The sequence below is a fragment of the Sceloporus occidentalis genome, unplaced genomic scaffold (assembly GCF_023333645.1).
Source record: "Sceloporus occidentalis isolate IW3139 unplaced genomic scaffold, rSceOcc1.0.p SCAF_1, whole genome shotgun sequence".
Classification (NCBI taxonomy): Eukaryota; Metazoa; Chordata; class Lepidosauria; order Squamata; family Phrynosomatidae; genus Sceloporus; species Sceloporus occidentalis.
The window spans coordinates 261160393-261185967 of record NW_028316981.1 but is presented as its reverse complement, the minus strand read 5'-3'; the positions used below and the strand labels follow the sequence as shown (position 1 = coordinate 261185967).

General features: G+C 40.1%; 1 protein-coding gene across 4 annotated transcripts; it reads right to left on the bottom strand.

Annotated features, from left to right (window-relative positions):
• Positions 1 to 103: 103 nt before the first annotated feature.
• On the bottom strand, positions 104 to 22409 carry LOC149323804 (NAD-capped RNA hydrolase NUDT12-like). 4 transcript variants are annotated; one of them, XM_089492540.1, is made up of 7 exons: positions 22339 to 22409; positions 14566 to 14788; positions 13260 to 13858; positions 12112 to 12279; positions 6675 to 6788; positions 2732 to 2931; positions 104 to 1707 (listed from the first exon to the last, which is right to left on the bottom strand). In XM_089492540.1, exons 2-7 carry the CDS (start codon positions 14769 to 14771, stop codon positions 1597 to 1599), a joined length of 1398 nt encoding a protein of 465 aa, XP_089348666.1. In that variant the 5' UTR covers positions 14772 to 14788; positions 22339 to 22409; the 3' UTR covers positions 104 to 1596. The 4 variants fall into 4 exon arrangements, with proteins under 4 accessions (XP_089348666.1, XP_089348654.1, XP_089348660.1 ...); XM_089492528.1 differs by lacking the exon at positions 22339 to 22409 and adding an exon at positions 21672 to 21766 and having other exon boundaries at positions 14566 to 14774; XM_089492534.1 differs by lacking the exon at positions 22339 to 22409 and adding an exon at positions 21672 to 21744.
• Positions 22410 to 25575: the final 3166 nt, after the last annotated feature.

The window sequence follows — 25575 nt, the reverse complement described above, 5'->3', positions numbered from 1 at the left end:
TGAGAGCCATTAGGGCTGAAGGGCGGGGTATAAATAATGTAAATAAATAAATATATTCTACCATCTATAGGTTTTTAGCAGGTTATAGGTCTTTATTGAAAGATATATCAACATTTTAATAGTATATGCACAGGCTGAAGAATTGCCAACTAAAATCTGTCTGGCCTGTAACAATGGTAACCCTGGGGAAGAATCAATCTGGTTTCCAAGCAGGAAAGGTCATAGCCACAGTTTTTTTTGCGGGGGGATAAGGAAGTTATTTTGATGACTATGGTCCAAAACACACTGCATAAATAATCTAGTTTGAGACCACTTTAACTGCCCTGACTCAATGCTAGGAAGTTCTGGGAACTTTAGTTTTGTGAGACATTTAGCCTGTCAAAGAGCTCTGGTGCCGCAATAAACTACAATTGCCAGGATGGTACTAGCACTAAGCCAAGGCACTAAAAGCAGTCTTGAACTGGATTATTGCTGCAGAGTGTTTTGGACCTATCTTCAAGAGGGTTAAACAATTAATGCAGAATACCACTCTAATTTGCTGTGCTGGTTCAAATTTGCTGTGCTGGTTAAAGTTAAACATGGAAACAACAAGATGCATCTGCTTTCTGGGTGTTACAAAAATTATATTGAAAGGTATAGGGTAATCATTTACAGTTCTTCTCCAAGTGGGCCAAATCTGACAAGTTTAAACTATGACACCTGTACAAGCACAAGAGGGAGCTTGCTGCTCCCAAGTCACATTACGCACCACTGTTGTGCACGTACTGCCCAAGCTCCAGTTCTACAAATAACAGGATGTAGCAGTGTGTTATTCTCTGCTCAGAACAATCCCAAGGCACTGTCCTTTGAGTAATCACTTCAAAGTGGCTTTTACTGCAGCATATGGCTGATACGGAAGTCTTAGAACACTAGCTTAGAGATCCCAGGATACTTTGCTGATTACATGCTGTCCTTCTCAGACTCTATCATAATGCTTCCCTCTTGGAAAAATAATAAAAACAGCTGAAATACAGGTATCCGTGTGCCAATTTTAAGTGGCTCTTTGTAATGCTTTTTCAGAGCAGAGAAAGTGCGATTTTATCAGTTCAGGCTTTGAGAAATGGCTGAAAGCCTTTAGGTAGAATCCTTTCAGCTATGATAGAGAAAGTTTGAGAAAGTTAAAATCTGTTCTAGGCAAGAATCAAATCAAGAGTAACCAAACTCAAATGAAATAATCAAATAGAAATGACACTTTTCTCCCCTCGGATCCCAACAATTTTGTAAGTGCTTATATCTGTGGATTTTGCGCTCTGTGTTGACTGAAATCCTTCAAAACTCAAGCTAAAACAAATCCAGTCATTTTATATAGTCTGCTAGATTCCACACTCCCGCACACATTCTCACTTTTCTCCTACTCTCCCAAATATAAGCAGTATCAGACCGTGGGAGTTCAAAAAAGATCTCTGTGTGATTTTTTGGGGGCAATACAGGCTAATAAATTCAGACTCCAAAATGATGGGACACACACACACACACAACTGGGGGATGGATAATACATAGTTTAATTCTAGCATGGTAGCAGATGTGGTATAAAATAGATTAATCAACTTGCTGGATTTAAAGATTGGCACTTGTTCCAATCCAGTGCTTTATCAACTGGTGAGCAATGGCTTGCTGTGGTGGTATAACAAAAGCACTCTGGGTCCTTTTATTGAGACTTTCAATGACCTGAAACATAAAAATTATATACAAGCAGATTAACACCAAAACAGGAATATGTGTAGTTCATCAGAGATAATGGACTACAAATTTAAGGCCTTCACAAGGATGTGCCTAATTGTTTTTCATTAGAGAGGTGCAACAAGGCAAACTAATACTACTTTCATCCATACATTAGCTTGTTCTTATACATTTTATAAACAACTACTATTTCTCCAGAGTGTTGTTTTGGTGATTTGATTCCTAAGTTCGATGACAGAAAACCACAGACTAAGGCAGCATGACATTTTCATAAAAACATCAACACTTTTGTTGTTGTTGTAGGTCTAACAACTATATCTTTATGTTACATCTTGTTTTTCAGTAGGCACAGGCAAAGGAAAAGTAGGCAAGTTTAAACATCTTGGAATTACAGTGGGCCCTCTTTTTGCGGGGGATCCATTCTGGACCCCCCCCGTGTAAGGGGAAATCCGCGTATGCTCGCACCCTATAGGAAACAATGGAGTACATGTGCCCCATTGTTTATATTGTTGCACAGCTTCCACGTAAGCAGGAAGCTCCGTATAGTGCGCCCACATATGGCACACTGTATAAATATAATACTGAAACAGTGATGATTGGGAGAAAATGTGGAGCAAGTTACTTTGTGATACACATTTCTACTGGTGTAAGATCGCATCAAAACCTGATAAATTGACATTTCTATACAAATGTGTTCCTTAAAATATAATTGCCTAATTTTATTTCTTTTTCCATTATAGAATGGCTGAGAGAAAGTTGCATGTCCAGAAAGCCATCATACTTTTGATGCTTGCTTTTGAAACATATCCATAGAAAGTATTGGCATCTTTAGGCTAAACAGAGGAAGAATTCTTTTAGTACCACATAATTTTCAATTTCAGTGTAATCACTGTACAATAGGTAGAGTACGAGAACTCATTTGTCTGCCTGAAAAAGCACATCCATATTGCATGCCCTAACCAATACAGTCAGAGGGCAATCAATAAGAAAAGGAAATTAAATTGAACTTTACCTGTTCTCTACTGAACCAGCGGGCATCTTCTAGTTCAATGTTGTCAACTTTAATCTCTGTAGACACTGCAGCTGCTATGCATCCAATCATTAGTGAGGAGGGCATTGGCCATGGTTGACAAGAGACATACCGAACATGGCCTACTTTAACTCCACTTTCTTCCTCCACTTCTCTTCGAACAGCATTTTCAATTGTCTCACCTAATCAAAGAAAAGGAGGGAACTGTTAACTGACAAAGCTCCGTGCAAAGATTACATCCCATGCTGTAAGCATCTCAAAAGAACTGAAGCTATCTTGAAAATCTCCCAGAATCTCTCCACAATCTTATTATTATTATTATTATTATTATTATTATTATGCCTTCATGCTTACAATCTAAGAAGACACGACACAAAAGGAGAAGGGAATGGTTGAGGGGAAGGGGATCAGGTCCAGCATTCTTCTCTCCCTCTGAGGCCTGGACCAAGGCAGATGGACAGATGGAGGGCTCTGTATCTTAAGGATAGGCCTGATGGCATTGGCCCACCCTCTCTCCCCCTCACAGGCCAAGATGGAGTCAGATGCCTTGTGGGAAGGGTTCAGTTCCTTTCTCTTAGAAGAAGGAAGAGTGATGATAGGAGGAAAGAAAATCTAAGATATACAGATGACACAATATTAACAGCAGAAAACATCAATGATGTGGAAGAATTACTAAGGAACGTCAAAGAAGAAAGTACCAAGGTAGGCCTGCTGCTGAATATAAAGAAAACAAAAATAATGACCATGGAGGTTCCACATAAATTAGAATTAGACAATGAGGAAACTGAAATAGTCAAAAGATTTCTTGCACCTGGGATCAAACATCACCCAGAATGGAGACTGCAATCAAGAGATAAGAAGACTAGTAATGGGAAAAGCAGCCATGAAAGACCTAGAAGATCCTAAAGAGTAAAAATATACAATTGAGCACCAAAGTTAGAATCAACCCAGACATAAATTTCCCAATCACTATGTATGGATTTGAGAGCTGAACTGTGGAAAAAAAAAAGCAGATAAAAAGAAAATCAACTCATTTGAGATGTGGTATTGGAGTAGAGTGCTGAGGATACCTTGGACAGCCAGAAAGACAAACCAATGGGTTCTTGAGCGAATCAGGCCGGAAATACCCCTGGAGGCCAAAATGATTAAATTGAGGCTGGTGTACTTTCGCCACATCATGAGAAGGCATGACACATTGGAAAAGACAATAATGCTGGAAAAGGTTGAGGGCAGAAGGAGAGGCAGACCGCCCACAAGATGGCTGGACTCAATTAGGGAGGATACAGGCACGAGTCTGCAGGAAATGAGCAGAGCAGTGGAGGACAGGGGCATTTGGAGATGCCTCATCCACAGGGTCGCCATGAGTCAAGTTGAGTTGAGGGCAGCTAACAACAATGCAGAGCACACATCAGAAATGTAACAAATAAAGGAGAACATATGCACAAGATGAAACATACACACCAAACAAATAAATTAACAAATCAGATCTTTAAGGTTACACCTGCTGGTGTTTTCACGGGATGCATGTTTTATCATACATCATTTGCAGCTTTTCAGTGCTTTCTTAAATATAAACATATATTTAAAAGTTTTATTTTATATAACCCTATAATTTACTACAATCCACTTTTACAGTGTTCACTTAACCTAGGTGCCTAGATAAAATGCAGGATCTGAAAGCTTGCAGCTGTCAAATGTTGACTTTTTAAAATGAATTTAAAATTTGTAATCCTGAAGTAGGACCAGAGAGAAATGGAATAAAAGATCTCTCCTGAAGGGCCCTTGGTATCTGCTGTGGTTTGGTTCTGTGACCTTCTGTGGAAAGCAAAATTCATTGATGCTCAAGTCCCATTAAATACAATGGCAAAGTAAAATGGTGTCCCTTATATAAAATGGTAAAATCACGGTTTGCATTTTTCAAATTTATATGTTTTTTTCAATATTTTCAAGTCATGGCTCTGTGAATCTGTGAATAAAGAATCGGTGGCTACAGAGTGCTGACTGTAATGCTAGATCCTATAGATTCAAACTTGGCTCCTCCTGAGTCTTGGGAAAGCCTATGTCCAGGGATTTCCTCCAGTAATCACCAACTTTTCACCAGCTTAACTGGAATGCCATTTTACTTTGGTACTTATAGGAAGTCCTCTATCCTATCAAGGTACCATTTTAACTCATTCAGCCATCAACAGCAAGAGGTTTGGGCTGTACTTTAAAACAACTTTTAAACCACCTCAGTTTCAGTAACTGCTGCTAGAACTATTCTGAATAACCTCTTCAATAATTAATACTTCTAAAGTACCTTCAGAAGTTTCCGCTTGGAAACCTGTTCAATCATTTACAAATGGACACTGAAATGGCTTTTTATGCTGATTTTAATTAGAGACTGCAGTCCACTTCAAATTACTTGTTTGATTTTATAGATTTAGCATTTCCATTTTAATTATATTGGCATCACTTTTCATGAGCCTGACAATATGAATCTTTGTTCTTCAAAGCACGCAGACCGCTCTAGTTCCAGTAGAGTAAACAAGGATTGAAGAGTACTTTGAGAATGGAAGCTGCAATCTTAAAATCTACACATGTATTGCAATGTTTTTAGCAGTGGGGATCAATTAAATTATGTCCAGACTCATGGGAGTCTTTAGATCAGTGGTTCTTAACCTTCCTGATGCCGCAACCCACACGTTGAGAACCGTAAAGGGGTTGCGACTGACAGACTGAGAACTAATGCATTGGAGTATTATAGATTATGGCGCCAACCCTGGGTCTTAGGCGATCCCTGTTAAGGGGTCGTTCGACCCCCAGGTTGGGAACCACTGCCTTAGATATTAAGTGTAACAAAACATAATTGTAGTTTATATTGTGGTGATCCACAAATTGCACTCTTGCCTATGAGAAGAATCTTATTGTAGGTTCTTGGTTTTTGCAAAATTACACCAGAGGCTACTGCTAGCAACAGATATGTTGCCACAGGTGACAGTAGCCCTGAATCCAATGGCCCACAAAGAAACTGTACTATCTGCCCAAATATTCTGACTAGTAGCAAAGAACATATGGTCCAATACAGTTTCACTTCTATCTGGAAATGTAAGAAAGAGCAATCAACATGATCAAGGGTCTGAGGAAAGTAAGAGGAGATGGTAGATAGTGCAAAGTTTTTTTCTCTTTCCTAATACTAGAACCTAAAGAGACACACTGAAGTTAAATGGTAGGTGATTCAGGACAGATAAAAAGAAGAACTTTTTTTCACACAGTGTATAGCAAAATTATGGAGTTCATAAAGTTTAGTTATGGTTGCCAACTTGGTAAGCTTTAAAACAGGGGATTTAATGAATTCATGAAGGATGTAAATATCAATGGCTACTAGCCGGAATGGCTACATGCTACGTCCAGTACCAGAGGCAGCATACTTCGGTATTTCAGCTGCCAGGCAATATGAAAAGGAGGATGTATTTGTGCTTACAGCCTTACAACTGATGGGTCACTGTCCAAACAGTATGCTGGAATAGATAGGGCCATGGCTTTTCTTCTATTTTTATTTCTGTAGCTGACTTGGAGAATCAGAGTGCAGAAGAAACCACAACACATGTCTATGTATGTATGTACTGACATAGCAACTCAAGGATAATATGAAGAGTGGAAGGGGGTAAAGGGCTGCAGGAGAGGACAAAATGAGAAATGATCACAGACCCAATTCTGGAAACAGAAGTCTATTCAGATACCTTGCAAAGCAGAGTTAAAGAAAAAATAAATTAACAGTTGAAACAAACCCAGCAATTATTGTATCTTTACCTTGCACTGCCATTTTTTACTGGCTGAACAAAGTCCAAATTATTATTTAGACATCAAAGGGAAAATGAGTACCTAGGACAGGAAGGAAAAACAAAACAAAACATCGGACACAGCATGAAAAAAGAAAACTCACCAGGCTCTACAAATCCAGCAAGGCAACTAAACAGGCCAGGAGGAAATGTCTTCTTTCTACCCAAAAGACAATGGTTACCATCTGGATGAATAACTTGCATTATCACTACAGGATCTGGAATACAGGTAAAAGAAATGGGTTCTTATTTAACAGTTTCAAAAGACAGCCACAAAAAGCATAAATGTACCATTCTCACTTAGTATTCATATCTCCTTTAAAAGCTTGAAATCCAATTCTCCAGAAGCCCCATAGCTAGTAATCTTATTGCAGGTTTTTTAAAGATACTTATTCACCTATTTTCGTAGCACAGATGCCTTGGAGGAATATACTTACACAGACCAAAAGTGAAAACTCAGGAGATAAATTACCTGGAACTACAGCATGCTTTTGCTAAAAATACTGCAATAAGTGACCTACTTACACACCCAACAGAAAGCAGTGACTTAACCAGCAAAAAATCTTGCCTTCAACTCTCCAGTCACAGATTAATAGGCCGTGGAATATATTTCCCTCCAAACATTATGGAGTTCGAAGTACTATATGATTTAGTTTCCCTCAATGCTGTTTCATCGTATCGATGTCCTGCTTGAAACTTTGTTCTTCAGTCTGTCTGTCCCTCATTAGCATTTCTTGTATTTCTTCCCCTTTCATTTGGTTCTCTGGCTTTGTGGGTTTTTTTCCAAACAAAAACCATTTTTTTTTAAAATGCAAAAACATTCCAGAGAGCCGTGGGTTTTTTTTAATATTAATGTACCAAATTCCTGGATTTTGTATAACTCTCCTCTAGCAACCCTGCATTGAAAAGTGTGCCTATATTTTGTGCAAAAATATATTTTTGAGCAAAGAGGTTGTTTTTGCAAAAACAAAACACCCCACTCATACCCAGAAACCCACATTTGCACAAAATCAATGTTTTATGTACAAAAAAACTTGATTTTTGTGACTTTTGCAACACGCATGTTTTTCTAGAAATGGGATTTCTTTGTAAGAAAAAATAGATTTTGAATAAAACCTACAATTTTCACACACAAATCCCAGTTGTTTTCCTGAAACCCACAATAGTTGTTTTGGACAAAAATACCAATTATGCAAAAACAACAAAAATCATATGGGTTTCTGGAAAATGGGGAGGGGGGTTGTGTAAAAAATGTTTTTCTTACAAAAACTGTTGTTGTTTTTACAGAGAACAGTTTCCAGAAAGCAACATTTTTGTTCAATATTGCTTTTTTTGTGTGCAAAACAGCAATTTTGCACAATAATGTAGCTAACCAGGAAATGGTTTTTTAATGTGTGAAAAATGCTTTTGTGCAGAAAACCCCCACCTTTGTGCAAAAGTGCATGCTTATATGTAGAATAATTTTCAGAAACTTCAGGACATGTTGTTGTTGTTGTTGTTAACTGCCCTCAAGTTGTCCCCAACTCATGGTAACCTTGTGAATGAGACCTCTCCAAGCTCCCCTATACTCCATTGCTCTGCTTAGGTCCTGCAAATTCAGACTCGTGATTTCTCTGATAGAATCTAGTCATCTGATATGTGGTCTCCCTCTCTTTCTGCTGCCCTCTACCTTTCCTAGCATTAGTGTCTTGTCTAATGAATTTTGCCTTGTCATGATGTGGCAAAAGTACAACAGCCTTACTAGCATCATCTGGAATTCCAAGGAGATTTCAGGCTTGATTTGTTCCAGGATGCATTTGTTTGTCTTTTTTGCTGTCCATGGTATCCTCAGCACTCTTTTCTAGCACATCTCAGATGAGTTGATTATTCTCTTATCTGCTTTCTTCACTGTCCAGCTCTCGCATCCATACATGGTGATGGGGAATACAATGACTTAGATGATTCTAACTTTAGTGTTGAGTTGTATATCTCTGTTCTTTAGGATCTTGACTACACTTCTCTCTCCATATTACTAGGGTTAGGGGTGCACAAGACCCCCGTGAATATGGGAAAACCGCAAATAACAAAAACACCATGTTTTTACCTGAGAGGAATCTCTCTAGGAATCTCTAGGTCCTCCAGTGCAACGCTGTGGTCAACGTCCGACACACACTGACCACAGAACTGCACTGGAGAAGCTACAAATGCCTAGTAGAGTATTCTCTCTAGGTCGTTCAGTGCAACTTTTAATTAAAGTTGGCTACAGAGTTGCACTGGAGGACCTAGAGAGTCCTAGAGAGAACATATTAATCAAATCCGCAAATATGGAGGGATGAGTGTAGTTCCTTCCCATTCCCAGTCTTCTGATTTCCTGACTGAAGCCTCTATTCTGATCAATGTTTGATCTAAGGAATAGAAACTCTTTATTTCCTCATTGTCCAGGTTGAATTTATGTAGTTTCTCCATGGTTATTATTTTTGTTTTCTTTATATTCAGCATTAAGTCAGCCTTTGCACTTTCTTCTTTACCTTCCTTAGTAATTATTCAAAATTTGTTATGTTTTCCACTAGTAGTATGGTGTTGTCTGCATATCTTAGACTCTTGATGTTTCTTCCTCTGATTTTCACTCCTCCTCCTTCTGAATCTAAACATGCTCTTCTTTATGATATTCTTTGCATACAAGCTGAACAAATAGGGTGACGGAATGCAGACTTGCCTAACCCCTTTGTCAATTGGGAACCAGAATTTATTCTACACCAAATCTGTACAGATATTTTGTGCAGAAAATAACACTTTCTGTGCAGGAAACAGCATCTTATAGAAAGAAAACAGTATTTTCTGCAAATCAAATAATATTTATGTGCAAAAATATAATTTCCTGTGTAAAAATGCTGCTTTGTGCATAAAAGTGCCATGTGTTAATTTTGTGCAGAATAACTCCCAAATTGCAAACAGTCTTTGAAAAATGCAGTTTTTTAAAGATGTTCATACAGAGAGAAGAAAATTGCTTAAATTACTCATTGCTTCCGATGAGAAGAAAGCAAAGAATTAAATCCCTATTGAAATTGTTAAAATGCTGGACAGCATGAGGGTCATTTTGCTGCACTTCTTACAACATTTCCACCTATAAAGTATTATTTCCCAAGGAAAGCAAACGTAGCACCACTGCAGTGTTTGAAGGGACCAAACCTTTGTTCCTACTTTCGTTCCTCTCCATATTCTGCATTTTTATTATATTTTTCTATTTTCCGCCTAATTTGTTCTTCCTTCTTATCCTGGACCTTTCTGCTTCTTTTCTTCTCTCCTCAAACTTCCCTTTTATTCTCCCACCTCTGCATATTGTTTTTTCTTGCTTTTTTTGCAGGATTTCCAGGTCTTTACCCAGAAATTAAAAATCATCATAGATCCTAAGAACAGTTGCAACTGTTTGTCCCTGCCCGCCTCTCCATTTGTCCACTTGCTTTCTTCTGCCATTATAGCAAATAGGACTCTTCCTGTCTATGTTGTGAGGAAGGGACAGGGGAGGACAGTGAGCAAAAGGGCCAGCAAAGTAATGCAATGTAAAATGTGGTGGTGACATCTTCTCTCCAGTGTTGTGCATTTAACAGATTGGGCACCACTTTTTAGTATCGACTTAGCAACCCAATTCTTTCGCACTTTGATATTCAACCTTCCAGCTGTATTTCTAGCCCTTTCTGTTGGCTTTTCATCTTGTACTGTTTCCTTGCTGTCAAAATGACGGATATGACAATCCCATTAGGTAAATAAGTTTCGAAGACTGATGACTTGTAGAAAATACATATGCTGTAAGGCATCCAGCAGGAGTTTCAAATCATGCTGACTGCTAGCTTTGTTAAGAAAATGTCACTAGGAACACCAACTGTTGGCTCAGCAATCCTGTCCATGTTATCCTGCTCACAATTCTTTCCTTTATTTAGGCTTTGGAAGATTTAAGAACCACTTTCTGCATACTTCTCTGTAAAATTCAAAAAAACTGGTACATCAGCCAAAATCTGGAAGACAAATTAACAAACCAGAAGAAAGAGAAGGGACAAGCCTAGGATATACAATGAGAGAGAAGGGAAGAAGAAAGTTACATGACAATAAAGCAATGTGCACACAACCTCAGAATAGTAGAGGATATAAAACTGTTAAGATAGAAAAGTAAAAGAGCAAATAAAAACTTAAAAAAAAACACTAAAATAATTGCACATTGAAGTGAATAAGACAAAGCACATCTAGTGCAGGAGTGGGCTACTACTGGCACAGAGAGGTACAATAGCCCACACAGGATATTAGAAAGTTGCTTAGCCATGTGCCTTTGCAACAATTAGGGACACTGAATTTTTTTCAACCCCCAGTACTACACCCACAGCTTCTGCTCACTCCTATTTGGTAAACCTGCCTATACTTATGTATAGGTCTAGAAATTTCAGTCAAAAAATTTACCCAAAAAACCTGGGTCGACTTACCCACGTGTCAATGTAAGTACTATACTTTAACTCTTATATATATATATAAAGGATTTCATCCCCTGGTGAAAAGCAAGGATGTAATCTGTCCTGGAAGCACTGACTCCCCTTTACTGTTTCACCTATCCAGCCTTTAGTGTGAGCACAAACAGTTATACATACCTTCTGGAATTTTTTAAGTTTTGTGGGCATTGTTTTCCAGTGCTTCATCCTTTAGATACTTTGTTAAATGCCCCTAAGATTTACCTCGACTTATCCATGAGTCATACAGAAATCCATAATTTTGGCCCAAAACCTGCCCTCGACTTATATGTGAGGTCAACTTATAGTTTGAACATAGCTATACACAGTATGTACTGAAATAATTTACATCTGTGTTGCACTGGTATCTCCTGTGCTCTAAAAATGGGCCTCTTGATGGCTGTACGCAGGCATTTCTTTTTTGTAATGAGAACACAGCAGCTATGTTCAGACTGCTAGAAATCCTTAAACTGAATGAAACATGCCAGCCATTATAGCTCCCTTGTTCTCTCTTTACACCTCCTGTCATTATAAGAGGATAAGCAAGCTAGAAATTGTATAGCATCTGAACTAGGGTCCTGGATTCTTCCTCTGAAATAATCCTGGATCAGCAAGCCAACAACAATTACTACCTTTTCTACTAACTTGCCTAGGATCAACAAATCAACATCTTGGGTTTGAATGCCATGCAAAGTAAGCCACTACTGGTGATGTGAGCAGATTGCGAGCACAAACAGGCAGCTCATTTATGTAAAGCCAAGGTTCACCAGCAATCTTGATTTATCATTATATAAATGCAGCCACTGGAATGAGGAGGTTGGAATATGGCTTAAATTTTAACCAGGGTTAACATTTCATACACAGTATTTGCCAATGCCCACTGAAAACTGATATGAGCACATGTTTAGAGCACAATCCACATTTTTGCTCTTTCAGATCTGTAAGCATTACTTGGAGAACAATGTAACAAAAGACAAAGATAGATAGTAATTTCAGGCTGCATATTATAAATGGGTCATACTTAACTTTTTCTTGCTATTAGAGAGGACAACTGTGAAAATTATCTTACCAACTCTTGGGTAGCATGTATTGTGAACTCCTTGGTGGCTGGCACAGTCTTCCTTCAAGCAAGATTTCCTATAGCCTCCATCTTCTAATTTGGTTGCACTGCCACATGTTGGACAGAACTGATATCGGCTATCCCAGGCTAGAACAGATCTTGCTTGGGCAATGATTCCTTAAAAATGACCAGAACAAATAATCAATCTGTGGGGTTTTCTATCATCAAAGGAATTACTGCAATGCCAACTTTCTAATTTATCACAAAAGATAATGTTAACAAGTGATTTATGCTCTCCCCATCTTTATTTATAAAATTGTATCTTTTCTCTCACAGTATTGTGCTGTGCATTAAACATTATAACTGGACATAAAAGCCAGAGAACCAAGGGACAAAACCTGAAAGCAGGAAATTTAAATGAATGACAAGAGTCACTACAAGAAAGGTAGACCATGACAGACTTTAGTGTCCTAGTAAAGCAGAACTAGGGAGAGGCCAATATCATCTCTTGGGGGAATGAGTTCTATAATCTAGGTGCTGCCAAAACTTGTCAGTACAAGAGTTGGGAAAATGACATTTTAAAGCAAAAAAACCACACATCTGCAATGAGCAGCTAAGTGATAAATCATTATTCCTCACCACACTGAAACTAAAACAAATATATTTTTTTAAAAAGGAGAAGAAGTGCCCTGAACATTACTTATGGTTTCAGAATGGAGCTCATGTGGAATTTCTAGGTACAGTGCTACCTCAGGTTACGAATTTAATTCGTTCCGCGGCGCCGTTCGTAACCCGATACATTTCGCAACCCGAAAAGCCGCTGGAAAGCCGCTAGCCGCGCTTCACATTTGAATTTCGCGCCAAAATGAATTTCGTAACCCGAAAAATCTTTCGTAACCCGGAACAGTTTTTTCCAATGTAACTTTTTCGTATCCCGGAAATTTCGTAACGCGGTGAATTCGTATCCCGGGGTACCACTGTACTCTGTACTGTACTGAAGGAGAACGACAAAGTAACATTAAAATTTCGCTAAATCAGCTGTAAGTCAGAAGTATGGTTTTATATCTCTGCCCCATTTGATTTAATAATTTGCCTGTCCTCAGTGTCTTATGTTACTGTACAAAACCTCAATCAAAAGAAATGTTTCAGGTTCTTACCAGCTTCATTTTCAGACAACTGGAACAATGCAGGCATTGGTGGACGAAGGAAATAACAGTTCTGATGTTTCTGCAGAAACTTGTCAGCAGCAGTAGCATCTATACTAACAGCAAACCAAACAACTAGCCCATCATCTTCACCATCATTGGAATCTTTCCCATTCAAAGGTGGAAGTGAGCTACTTTTCAATGCAAGTTCTACTCCAAGAAAAATCAATGTGGCGGTTTCAGTGTGCTCCAGGAATTCCTTTACATCTTTATAGCCAAGCCGGTGAAGTTTAGTTTTTGGAGACTGGAAGCTATCTTCTTCACCATGCTCTGATATAACCAATGGACTTAAATTTGAAAAAAGAATGTATACTGTAGTTGACAGCTTCTGTTTTACATTTAGCCATTTTGCATCTGGCCTCTTCTCACTCTTCCTATCCAGAAATGTTCTGCAAAAATAGTTTTCATGCTCTCTGACTTGAGTGGTCAGGAAAAAGGGTTCTAGTCCATCCTTCACATTAACTAACAAATTAGCTATGTTCTTATAACCCCAAAATCGAGCAATGTCCAGTGCAGTCTGGTTTGATGTATTGGTTATAGATTTGTCACACCTTTTAAAAAAATCAAATTATAAAATCAAATTAGCATCACCAACAATTTAAAGTTTTTTTTTTAACTACAGCTCCTGAATTATGGTGACATTGTTATTGTGTTAAGAACAATACAATTTAACTGTTCAGTTGTGTGCTTAGGGCTGTGATTCAATGATCAGCATGATTTACTTCTAAATGTGTACAGAACTGACCAACAAATACCATTGTGTCCCAATCTAAATGCATATCTTTTTAGAACTAAGTGTAACTGGTACTTGCTCCTAAGTAACATGTTTAGGACTTCAGCCTAATTCTCTCAATCTAAATATTATTAGGACTTGAATTAACAGCATAGCCTAGCATAAGTTTTCACCGTCTACTGATTATCTTGGGAACCCCCCCCCCACATTACAAGTGTAGCAGCTCATTAAAAAGGGTGATTAATGGGTTGCTGAATGTCACCTTTTCTTTCCCTGGATTGTAAAATGATCAATGGACTTTTATATAGATATTGTTTGTTCCCAGAGTAAAAGTGTTTGAGATATAAGCGGATTGGTTTTAATCTGTTTACATTCCAATTTTAATTTAAGCTCTGAAATTCTGTCTGTATAATTGCAATTATAAGGAAAAACAACTATCCCTATATAATCATGCTGTTGCATTTTGCATCTTAGCTGAGTATACGTTTTACAATCTTAACAATTAATTTTCTATATTTTTCTTACCCCTTCTCAAGAAGAGCCTGTACTATTCCAAAGTGTCCATTTCTAGCAGCATACATCAATGCTGTCCAACCATTCTTTGCAGTTTCATTGATAAGGGATGGAGAATGATTGACCAGGACCACAAGCCTGGCCTTGTCTCCAACAGCAGCTAAACCGTGAAGCTCAGAAATCAATTGTTGTTTTGGATTTTCTTGGATATCTGCCATTGTCTGTTTGGATAAAACTGTAGTGTTTAAAATGTTATCAGTATATAGTACAAAGAACTCATTTAATATTGTATGGCAATATTACAGACAGCATACCTGTCTTTCACTTTATTCAACAAAACAGGCAGTTTGCATAAAAGAAGCTCACATTTCTATAAAATACTGGGTCAAACAACATGATATCCTTTGAACATATTTAGATGCAGTGATCCCTTGAGTGGTGAAAGTTTTCTGTTTGTTATAGCACATGCTTTTTCTCACTATTGCATTTTACTTATTTAGTGGAAGATAAACACAAGTTTACTTTGCCAAAGTGAGTGAGAGTTCAGGCACTTATCTCTGAGGAAATCACATCACAGCCAAAAAAATATGAATCCCAAACTATACACGGGGATCTTCTTCTTAATGTCTACCTTGACCCACATTGACTACAGGAACAATACTGTTAATCATGAGTGGCACACACTATTATTTTTGACACAGTGATTGTGGGCCAAACTAGCCATGACACTAAAGCATCCTACTTGAGCTACTACAATCATTTTTATAATTCTTAACAGCTTCTGTGGGTGGAAGTGGATTGTCAGGATGATGGCATTCAGAGAGGAAATAAGCTGCAGTCCTGATCAAAACCTGGTTGTTAAGCCTTGTAAGGCTCCCAGAGGTTCTACTGGGAGCTTTTGGTCTAAATACTGGAAATGCTCGAAACACATTTCAATCCTCAAGATGGCACCAAGGATTGTAGTGACCATTGCATTAATCTCTCATGCAAGCAAAGTCATACTCAAGATTTTACCAATAACAACAACCACCACCACCACCACCATAGCTGGGGTAGGAAATGCTGCATGTTCCAGCTGTGTTCCAAAAAGGAACAGGCACTATATATAATACTGAAATATGTTGTATAATGGAGGTCACCAAATGATTTCATAAGAAAATGAACATGTGTTTTATGGATTATAGAACAGGATTTGTGTAGACAATGAAAAATTATGGATCTCCTTAAAAGAAATGGATTTGCCACAACATATTATTGTCCTAATGTGTAACATATTCAGGATAAGAAGTGGCTGTCAAGACTGAACATGGAGAAACAGAATAGTTTTTAAATCACAGTTGTCAGACAACACTGTCTTTCATTACCGTATCTGTTTAAAGTATATGTAATGTTTAATGTATAAAGAATATTATCATAGATAAAGAGGGAAGGAACTCATGAAAAGGTTGCATGAAAAGAGGAAGAAGGAACATCTACAATTTAAGATATGTTGATGACACCATTTTGTTTGTGGAAAATAGCAGACTTGGAATGACTATTAATGAAAGTTAATAAACAAAGTGCAAAAGTGGTGTTACAGTTGAATATTAATTAAAAATAATAATTACAGGAGATGACTTAAAGTGGGTAATGAAGACAATGAAATAAAGATATCCTATCCTTGGCTCAGCCATTAATCAAAATGGAGAGTGCAGTCTAGAAATTAGAAGACCAAGCCTTTGAAGGGCAGCTATGAAGCAACTAGATAAGATATTCAAGTATTGCTTGATTTTATCGGTTGCAATCCCGCTTCGATCTGCAGGGAGAGGTGGGAAATATAATAATAATAATAATAATCATAATCATCATCATCATCTACCGCTGAATACCAAAGTCAGGATTATCCATCTCTATATATAGCATTAGCAATAGCATGTACATTTCTATACCACTTATCAGTGAACTCTCTAAGTGGTTTACAGTCTGTAAGTTAATTGCCCCCAACAAGCTGAGTACTAATTTTACTGACCTACAGAAGGATGGAAGGCAGAGTGGACCTTGGAGCCACTGGGATCAAACTCACAACCTTTGGTTGTGAGTACCGGTGTTTAACCACTGCACCACCAGGACTCTCTGGTAGTGGTAGTGAAGACTGGGCAGTGAAGAAAGCTTACAGGAAGATTAACTCACTTGAAATGTACTAGTATTGAAAAGTTCTATAGCAATAGCAACAGCAAGTATGTTTCTATACTGCTAATCAGTGAACTAGCACTCCCTAAGTGGTTTACAATGTGGGGCCAACTGCTCCCAACAAGCTGGGTACTCACCAGCCTACGAAAGGATAGAAGGCTGAGTTGACCTTGGAGCCCTCCAGGATCAAACCTGCTATGGCCCTGTTCCCACTTACTGGAAATTCCATTTCCTGAACCGATTCCTGAAACCAGTTCAGAAAAAACATAGTTCCCACTGTGTTTGTGTCGGTTTCAGGAATCGTTTCAGGAATCGGCAAGTGGCAGGGGAAAGCTTGTTGGCCCGTCACTGGCCTCTCCTGGCCCCAAAATCCCTGGGCCAGTCTCCTCACCGGCTTCTTTGACCGCTGACCGGCTTCCCTGCAATCTTTTTTTTAAATTTCCAGTGGCTTGGGAGGCCAGAAAGAGGTTGCAGAGATGCCAGGGGTAAGCTGGCAAGGAGGTTACAAGGCTTCCGGCTTCTCTGTGACCTTCTTCCGGCTTCCCCAGGAGCGGGCACAGGGAAGCCAGTCATGGAGGCTGGACAGGGGATTTTGGGGCCAGGAGAGCCCAGTGATGGGCCGGGCCATGCCAGCTGTCCCCTGGGCTGGGCTGCCAGTGGAAACTAGAGTGGATTAGAACCCATCTGCTTCCCACTTGGGCTGAATCAATTTATTTCCAAATAAATCGATTCAGCGCAAAAAACACACCATTTTACCAGTGCCTTTTTGGTGTAGGTAAAATGAGTAAAAATGGTCAAAAAGCAAGGTCCCCCTTTTTGAATCAATTTCTAAAATCGGATTCAGGGGAACCATGCCCGTTTAACCCAGATCCCAATCCCAATTTAATCGTAGTGGGAACAAGACCAACATTGTGGCTGAAGGACAAATCATAATTAGTCTCAATCATTAATTGTCATTTTAGTTTCTATTGTATTGACATTTCACTCAGGATACAATACACATCGGCTTGTCAATAAATTTTATAAAAATGCCATTGTTTAGAAGATTAAATGCCCTTTATTTCAAAAATAGTTTCAGTGGTTACTTGACAGGCCATCTTCCAATGTAATATCTAGGCAAATATTTCCGCACAAAGTATTTTCAGTTTTAGACATGAAATTTGGTATCCATTTGTATTTAGAACTATCCAGAATATGGACATAAAACCTCTTTATGTACTGGCCCCCAAATACATTCAATTAACTGGCAGTGAACAGTACTGAATCACAAAGTACTTGCTTCTGAGCAAACATGTACAGTCGGCCCTTCTTATACACAGATTTTTTTATACACGGATTCAAGCATCCAAGGTTTGAAAATGTTCAAAAAAAGTATAAATTTCAAATATCAAACCTTGATTTTCCATTTTTTATAAGGGACACCATTTTGCTGTGTCATTATATTTAACGGGACTTGAGCATCCATGGATTTTGTTATCCACGGGGGATCTTGGAAGCAAACCTCAGCATATAACAAGGGTCCACTGTATAGGATTGTACTCTCAATTTATATACATCAAGGGTGGGAATAGTGCAGCCCTCCAGATGTGGTCAAATTTACATTGCCCAACATTCCTTAACATTGACTAAGACTGATGGGAGTTGCAGTCTAACATGAACAACAGGCCTACATGATTTCCACCCATTTTATAGTCTACTCTGCATTACCGCTGTCACAAGCACAAACAGCTCTTGAGACTCAAGCACGTATCTACCACGACATGTTATAGTTATTACTACAACTACCTTGGACTTAGAAACACAACATTATGAAGCACATTATCATTGATTCAACCAGCTTTCATTTACACAGAAGTACTTTCAAGCTGCTGCTTTATAATTTTTAACAGTTGATGTCAGAAGCAGCAGCTCAATAGTATTACCACTATTTCTCTGGGGTTCACTTTTGACAGCATTTTCCCTTAGTACACTAGGACTGATTCTTTAAAAAACACCTTTGTCACTGTTATTTATTTATTTAGCCACTAGGAATATGCTATACTGTACATTCAGTTGAAGAACAAATTTCTTCTGCTTTCTAAAGTGCATTAGCTACACTTCACATATATGGTGTTCAGAGTAGCTACAAAGTAGCTGAAAAGTGATATCACAGTTTACAGAGTTTTTGTTGTTGTCATTTACCTTCAAATCAACTCTAATTTATACCCTCCTACCCCAATTATAGGGTTTTCTCAGAAATATTTATTCAGTTTGTCATTGTCTTTCTCTAAGGCTACAAGAGAAGAACCTGCAAGGCCACTCAGTGGGTTTCCATGGCTGAGGCTGCATCCACACTGCCTAAATAATCCAGCTTGACACCACTTTAACTGCCAAGTTTCAATGCTATGAAATTCTGGGAATAGTAGTTTGTTGTGGCACCAGAGCTCTCTGACATGGCAGTTCAAGCATTGTCAAACGGGATTATTTATCCAGTATGGATGCAGCCTAAGTGGAGATTTGAACCCTGCCCCAGGAGCCAGAAGAACTCTGGACTGAAAACAAGGAGGAATGCAAAAAGTCACCATCGGTGGCCAAAAAGAAATAGAAGCCTTAATGGATGACAGATTAAACTCTCCAAGCAGTTAAGGACAAATGAGAAGTACAGTCGGTCCTCCTTATACGCGGATTTGAGCATACGCGCATGGCAAATCCGGAAGTTGTCCCCAATGGACAACGGCGGCGGCGGCGGCAGAGTGGGGACGGAAGAGGCCTCTGGCGCTGGTGCTCCGCTGTCGCCACTGCCGCCACAGAAGGGCCGGGTGGCAGGCTGGAGGCTTCTTGGCCTCCAAAACCCCCACCCGGCCCTCCCCCCGGCTCTGGCTGAGGTGGCGGCGGTGGCGACAAAAAGGTAAGGAAGGAAGGAGGGAGGGAGGGAGGGAAGGAAAGGGTTGGGGGGAAGAGAGGGTAGGGAGGGAAGTTGTCCCCAATGGCAGCGCGCGTGCACACACGCCCTGCCATTGGGGACAACGGGACTTGAGCATACGCGGCTTTTGGTATACGCTGGGGGGTCCAGAACGGATCCCCCGCGTATACCAAGGATGCACTGTAAAAGGAGACAGAACCCAGAACACAACTATTCAGTGACTTGTACGAAGGGACAAAGTGAAGTACTATAATAATCAATGTAGAGATACAGAAGATGAGAGGATAAAGCGAAGACCAAGAGGTCTCTTCAACAAGATCCGAGAAATCAAGAGGAAATTTAAACCTTCCTGGAGATGGGTTCTACAGATACTGTGGACTGCCAAAAAGTCAAAGAAATAATTCCTAGAGCTAATCAAGCCTGAACTTGGCTCCCTCAGAGCCAAGATGATTAAAATGAAACTGGTGTACTTTGGCCATACCATGAGTAGACATGATTCACCAGCAAAGACAATAATGCCTTGCAAAGTCTGCAAGACCTGAGCAGGGAGACTTGGAGGTCTCTCATTCTCAGGGTTGCTGTAAGTCCAAAACACACTGCAGAAATGATCCAGTTTCAGACCACTTTAACTACCCTGGCTCAATGCTAGGGAATCCCAGGAAATGTAGTTTTGTGAGACATTTAGCCTTCTCTGTCAGAGAAGGTTGTGACAAAGAGTGCCTCACCAAACTACAAATCCCAGGTGTAGGATGGCGCCTTGGCAGTTAAAGTGGCATCAAACTGTGTTATTTCTACAGTGCAGAAATAACGGGAGACTAGGCTGGCCTCCCTCACTGATGGCCTTTCACCGGCAGGCAAAGAAATTTTTATTTAAACAGGCCTTTTAAAATTTTACAGGTTTGGTTTTATTGGGGTGGGGTGAAGGGGCTCGTCTTATGTTATTAATTTTAAATTTGTATGTTTTAAATTTTATATTTGCAATGTTTTATATTTTTTACAATTTCAATTGTACGATTTTAATGGTTGTTTTAATGTGCTTTATATATATTGGGTCCCACTTTGGGAGAAAAGTGGGATAAAAATAAAGAAAGAAATGATAGGTTTCTCCAGCTCTCTGTCCTCCAAATGCTGATGCTGCTGAAAAAAGGACCAAAACCTCCAGTTAGACAGAAAGCAAATAGTAGGAAAAAGAGGAGCTCCATGATGAGTGCAAAAAGGCTTTCTGAAAAGGGGTTTGCACTTTTCTCAGGACCCTCCAGGGTGACCAGGAGTCCTCCTTTTCCAGGACAGGTCCTACATTCCAGCCTTCTCTCCCAGGAGGAATTCCAAAACGCCCTCCATTTGAGACAGGGCTAAGCAGCAGTGGATTTACATGTAATATAGGACATGCTAAAACAAATGACAGTATTTGCACATAGGGAAACCACACTTGCCCATAGAGAATCACTGGAGAATACTGTACTTGCCCACAGGGAAACTTAGGGGAATACTTGCCCATAGAGAATCATTGGGGGATACCTTCCCATAGGGAAACACAGGGAAATACTTGTCCACAGGGAAACAAAATACTTGCCCATAGGGAATCATTGGGGGATACCTTCCCATAGGGAAGCATAGGGCAAGTATTCAATGTTTCCCTATGGGTAAATATTCTGCAACGATTCTCTGTGGGCAAGGCTGGTTTCCCTCTGGGCAAGTCCTGCCCTTTGTTTTAGTGTGTCCCTTTCACATAGAGTATGCTCTGAGCTGTTGGGGCTCCTGCTGCTGGGTGGCAAACCTGGAAGCTTTCCCAGGCTCCAAAGTCCAGGGAGACGAGGCTCTGGGGCAGACGTTTGTCCTTGCTCTTTCTTCAGACCTATGGGGCCCCTGCCATGGGGTTCCAATTAGGGGGAGGTTCCTCCAGACGGGGGCTTGCACATGAGGCTGAGAGAGTGTGGCCTGCCCAAGGTCACCCAGGGGCTGAAAGGCTCTTCTTGGATGGGAAAGGGAGGGGCAGAGAGAGGAGGGAAGGCCAGAGCGAGGGCCCCCTAATGAAGCCCTCCTTTACCTTGCTCGGGGCACCCACAAACGCCTCCACACTAGTCCAGCTGCTCCAGCAACGCTTCCGGAGTCCCCTGGCTGCGGAGAGAGGCATGCTGGGAAGTGTAGTTTGCTCCTCCCGGAAAAGCCCGCCCCTCCTGACTCCAAGGCCTCCCCTCCTCCTTCTCCTGCTCCTCCTCCGCCTTCTCTCCAGTCCAGGCCCACTTCTGGCTTCCAAAGAGCTCTCCTCCTTACAAATGTCTCAGAATAAGCATTTGTTGTGGATCTATCTATCTATCTATCTATCTATCTATCTATCTTGTGTGTGTCTACAACATATATATATGTTCTAGACACACAAACACACATATTCACTCTAGAATACACATACACATATTTTTACACACACACACACACACATATGTTCTATACACACACATACACTCACTAGAATACACACATGTATATACACACACACACACACACACATATATATACACATATATGCAGGATATCTAGCATATATATTTATTGAACTGCATATCCCATCAACCCTTGCCAGCCTAGCCAATGAGGAGGAGGGCTTGGGGATGCAGTTCAACAATATCTGGAGGGCTGCATGATTCCCCTTCCTGCTATACACAGCTGAGAGTAAGACATTTTACAAACACCACACAAATACAGCATTTTGGGACCTTTTTAACTGCCAAGGGTGTCTTCTGTGAACTCTGGCATTTGTCTTTTCATGAGGTATTTAGAATTCTCTTCCAGAGAGCTCTAGAACCTCTGCAAAATGAAAAAATTCAGAAAGGCCACAGTGGTAGCAATGTGTTACAATTGTGCAGTGTTGGATAAATGCAAATCCCACTGGATGCAATAAGACCAGCCAGATTCCTCCTGAATACGTCAGAGTAAAAGTGGCTAACTTTGTGGAGTACATATGCCAAATAAGACCTGTTGAGTCCTTCAAGTGCTACAAGATTCTTTACTGGTTTTATCGCAACAGACTGAAACAGCTAAACCCCTGGAAGTTGTTAAATCTGAGTAGATATTCTCAGGACTGCAGTTGCAAGACTCACACAAAGCCATTGCTTACCACATGGGCTCCATTTGTCTACTTGTGTCAGAGCAGGTAGGGACTTTAGATGTTTCCTAGCACTACAGGTCACCGGATGCTGTACAGCTACTCTGGGTTTTTGCCTCCTTATCAGATTTGTTCCGGCTTTTATCATACAATAATCCTGCCACATTCAAGAAACTGAATGGGAGGTCCGAATTACAAGAATCCTACTTTTAAGCCTTTTACATCTTCCCACAGTTGCTTCTGTCATTTTCCTTTCTTTTAAAATCTGTGAAGGAGGGTAAAAATGGAATAGCACAATATCTTTTGATTGGTAGTAATAGGAGCACTCTGGTAGCATGCAGTGCAAAATGAAAAAAAGAAGGAAGAAACAATAGGAAAAATGAGAGGATTAGAAATCGAAGATATCATTGTGACCCCATATGAATGAGGCAGGGCAGTTACACAATATAAAGCTTTCTGAAAGACCCCTTTGTAATTTATCTAAAAATAAAAATTGAACATTTAGGGAAGGCAATTGGAATCACCATTAAGGGTGCGCTATGGCAAGTACAGCTCTACAGATGCTGTTGAATTGCAACTCCCAGCATTCTTCACCACAGGCTAGGATGGTACTGAGTACTGAGACTCACTGTCAGGGGTCTTTTACACATAGGTCCATGAAAGGAGAAGCCAGATCTCTCAACAGCTTGCTGTGAATAGCTCGCTTAGCACATTGCAAATAAAATTGCTCAAATCTTCTCCAGCCAGGGTGCTATAATTCATACAGATCCAGAGGATGTAACATTGATCCCTGCTTGCCCAGTGATAAAGGATACATGTCAACACATCCTGGGAATGTGGATGATAGTCTTAGAAAGGTGAGAGAGGTAATAGGTGTGTTAAATTCTTGCCCTTCCTGGCCTAGCAAAAAAGCCTGAATGGGTAGAATATGAGCGAGGTCAATGTCTCACCAAAACAAGGCAGAGGTCTAGTATGCCTAAAGGAGGGAGTTATATGATCAGCACTGAAAAAGCCCCCCCCCCCCTCGGATCCTACTATATTGGACAAATATTGATCAGTTACCAATATACCATACTGGGATGATAAACTCTTACTGAATTTTGCACAAATTTATTTGAGATGTTTATTTATAATATGTGTTTTCTTTATTTTGTACTGTAGTAAAATGTACTAAATATCAGTTTTATTTTAACATGGAGGAATATGTGTATGCAAAGGGATCTTGCAGCCCCTTTAAGACTAGTTGAGTGAAAGATGTTTTGTAGACTTTGTCCTGACAGCTGTCATTGAACAAAAAAGCTACAAAGAAAGACTGGAAAGAGAAACAGCTAAATTGAATATATTCACAAATTCCAGTCCATCAACAATGGGTTGAACAGAAACAATGGGTTATTGGCACACTATGGCGGGATACAAACCGCCGCTTTGCGGCGGTCTGCCGCCGCCGCCGGTTAGTCTGCGGGGGAGCCGGAGCCTCCACACGGCGCAGCTCCCGTGCAGACTGAAAAAGAAGCTCCAAAATGGAGCTTCTTCTTGAGTCGCGTTTGCGACGTAGCGAGGCGCCAGGGGCGCACTCGCTACGTCACAACGCCCGCGACGCGTACGGACGCTCAGCGTCCGATACGTCAAGATGGCGGCGCCCATGTACAAGGGGCGCCGCCATCTTGTACGTATTGAATACGTACTAGGGTTAGGGGGGTGCGGAAGCACCGCCCCTTCCTAACCCTAGTATGTATCCTATACATACTAAATGGCAGTATGTATCCCGCCTATATATATTATAACACTGGTTAACACCTCAGCCTCATGAGATGCTCTTGAATAGTTCCTTTCTGGTTTCAAAACTTCCTCCACTATTCATATAATAATTCACCAACCCTGGCCTTAGGCAACATCTTTCCTCCTGCCTTTGTCCCTCAATAACCATAGTTAAAGCTGAACTCATGACCTCATCACCAAACCCACAAGTTTTGCAATTCTGTGGCTACTCATGCAGTTGCTATAAAGGTTGTTCCTGGGTACCACTTCATGAGTAGACTAGGGACTTTACCACAAGAGAAAAGCGAAGTAAAACTGATCAGGAGTAGCTTTCACCATGCCCCTCCACATGCCCTTGTAGCACTTCTCTTCTCTTCTCAAAGAGAGACATTTGTCAAAGCATGCCTTTTGCTGAGTGGGAAAAATCTGTAGTTTTTGCAAAGTCTGCAGTTTTTGAAAATATCCTTGCAGCAGGAAGGAAATTGCTCAGATTACTTTTTGCTTTCTTTGAGAAGAAAATTAGCAAAGAATTGCATCCCTGTACAATGGGGAGATACAATGACTTGGAGGCACAGGACAGCAACAACAACAACACACCATACCAACCAGAAGCTGCTATAGCTTTTGCCACTACAGGTTGAATTTCCCTTATCCAAAATGCTTGGGACCAGAAGTATTTTGGATTTCAAAATATTTTCATATACAAGGCAATATCTTGGAGATGAGATCCATGTCTAAATGCAAAATGTATGTTTTGTATACATCTTATACAGATAGCCTGAAGGTCCTGTATTATATTAGACATGTTTTTAATGATGTTGGAACCATCAGAAAGCTATTTCAGCCACTCATGTGGACAATTTGGGAGGATTTCAGATTTTGGGTAAAGAATATTCAATCTGTAATCCTTTACTGAAAAAGGAAAGCTGAACAAGTGATGGTAGCAAAGAAGAAAGACCTACAATTATAGTTTTTGTGGGTTTTTTGGGCTATGTGTAGGGTTGCCATAACTCTCCTGCCGGCGGGACATTCCCGGTTTTTCACCACTAGGGGGCGTCCCTGCACGGTTTTCTCCTTGACTCAGTTTGTG

What these genes read in the sequence shown, in the direction of transcription:
- LOC149323804 (XM_089492528.1), bottom strand. Translation starts at nt 21,758, where the DNA reads ATGCCTCTCTCCGCAGCCAGGGGACTCCGGAAGCGTTGCTGGAGCAGC. An exon ending in CAGGCTCTTCTTGAGAAGGG is followed by an intron (nt 13,859 to 14,565) that starts GTAAGAAAAATA and finishes TTTTTTTAAAAG; the next exon opens with GTGTGACAAATCTATAACCA. An exon ending in TACATGCTACCCAAGAGTTG is followed by an intron (nt 6,789 to 12,111) that starts GTAAGATAATTT and finishes CCTGTATTCCAG; the next exon opens with ATCCTGTAGTGATAATGCAA.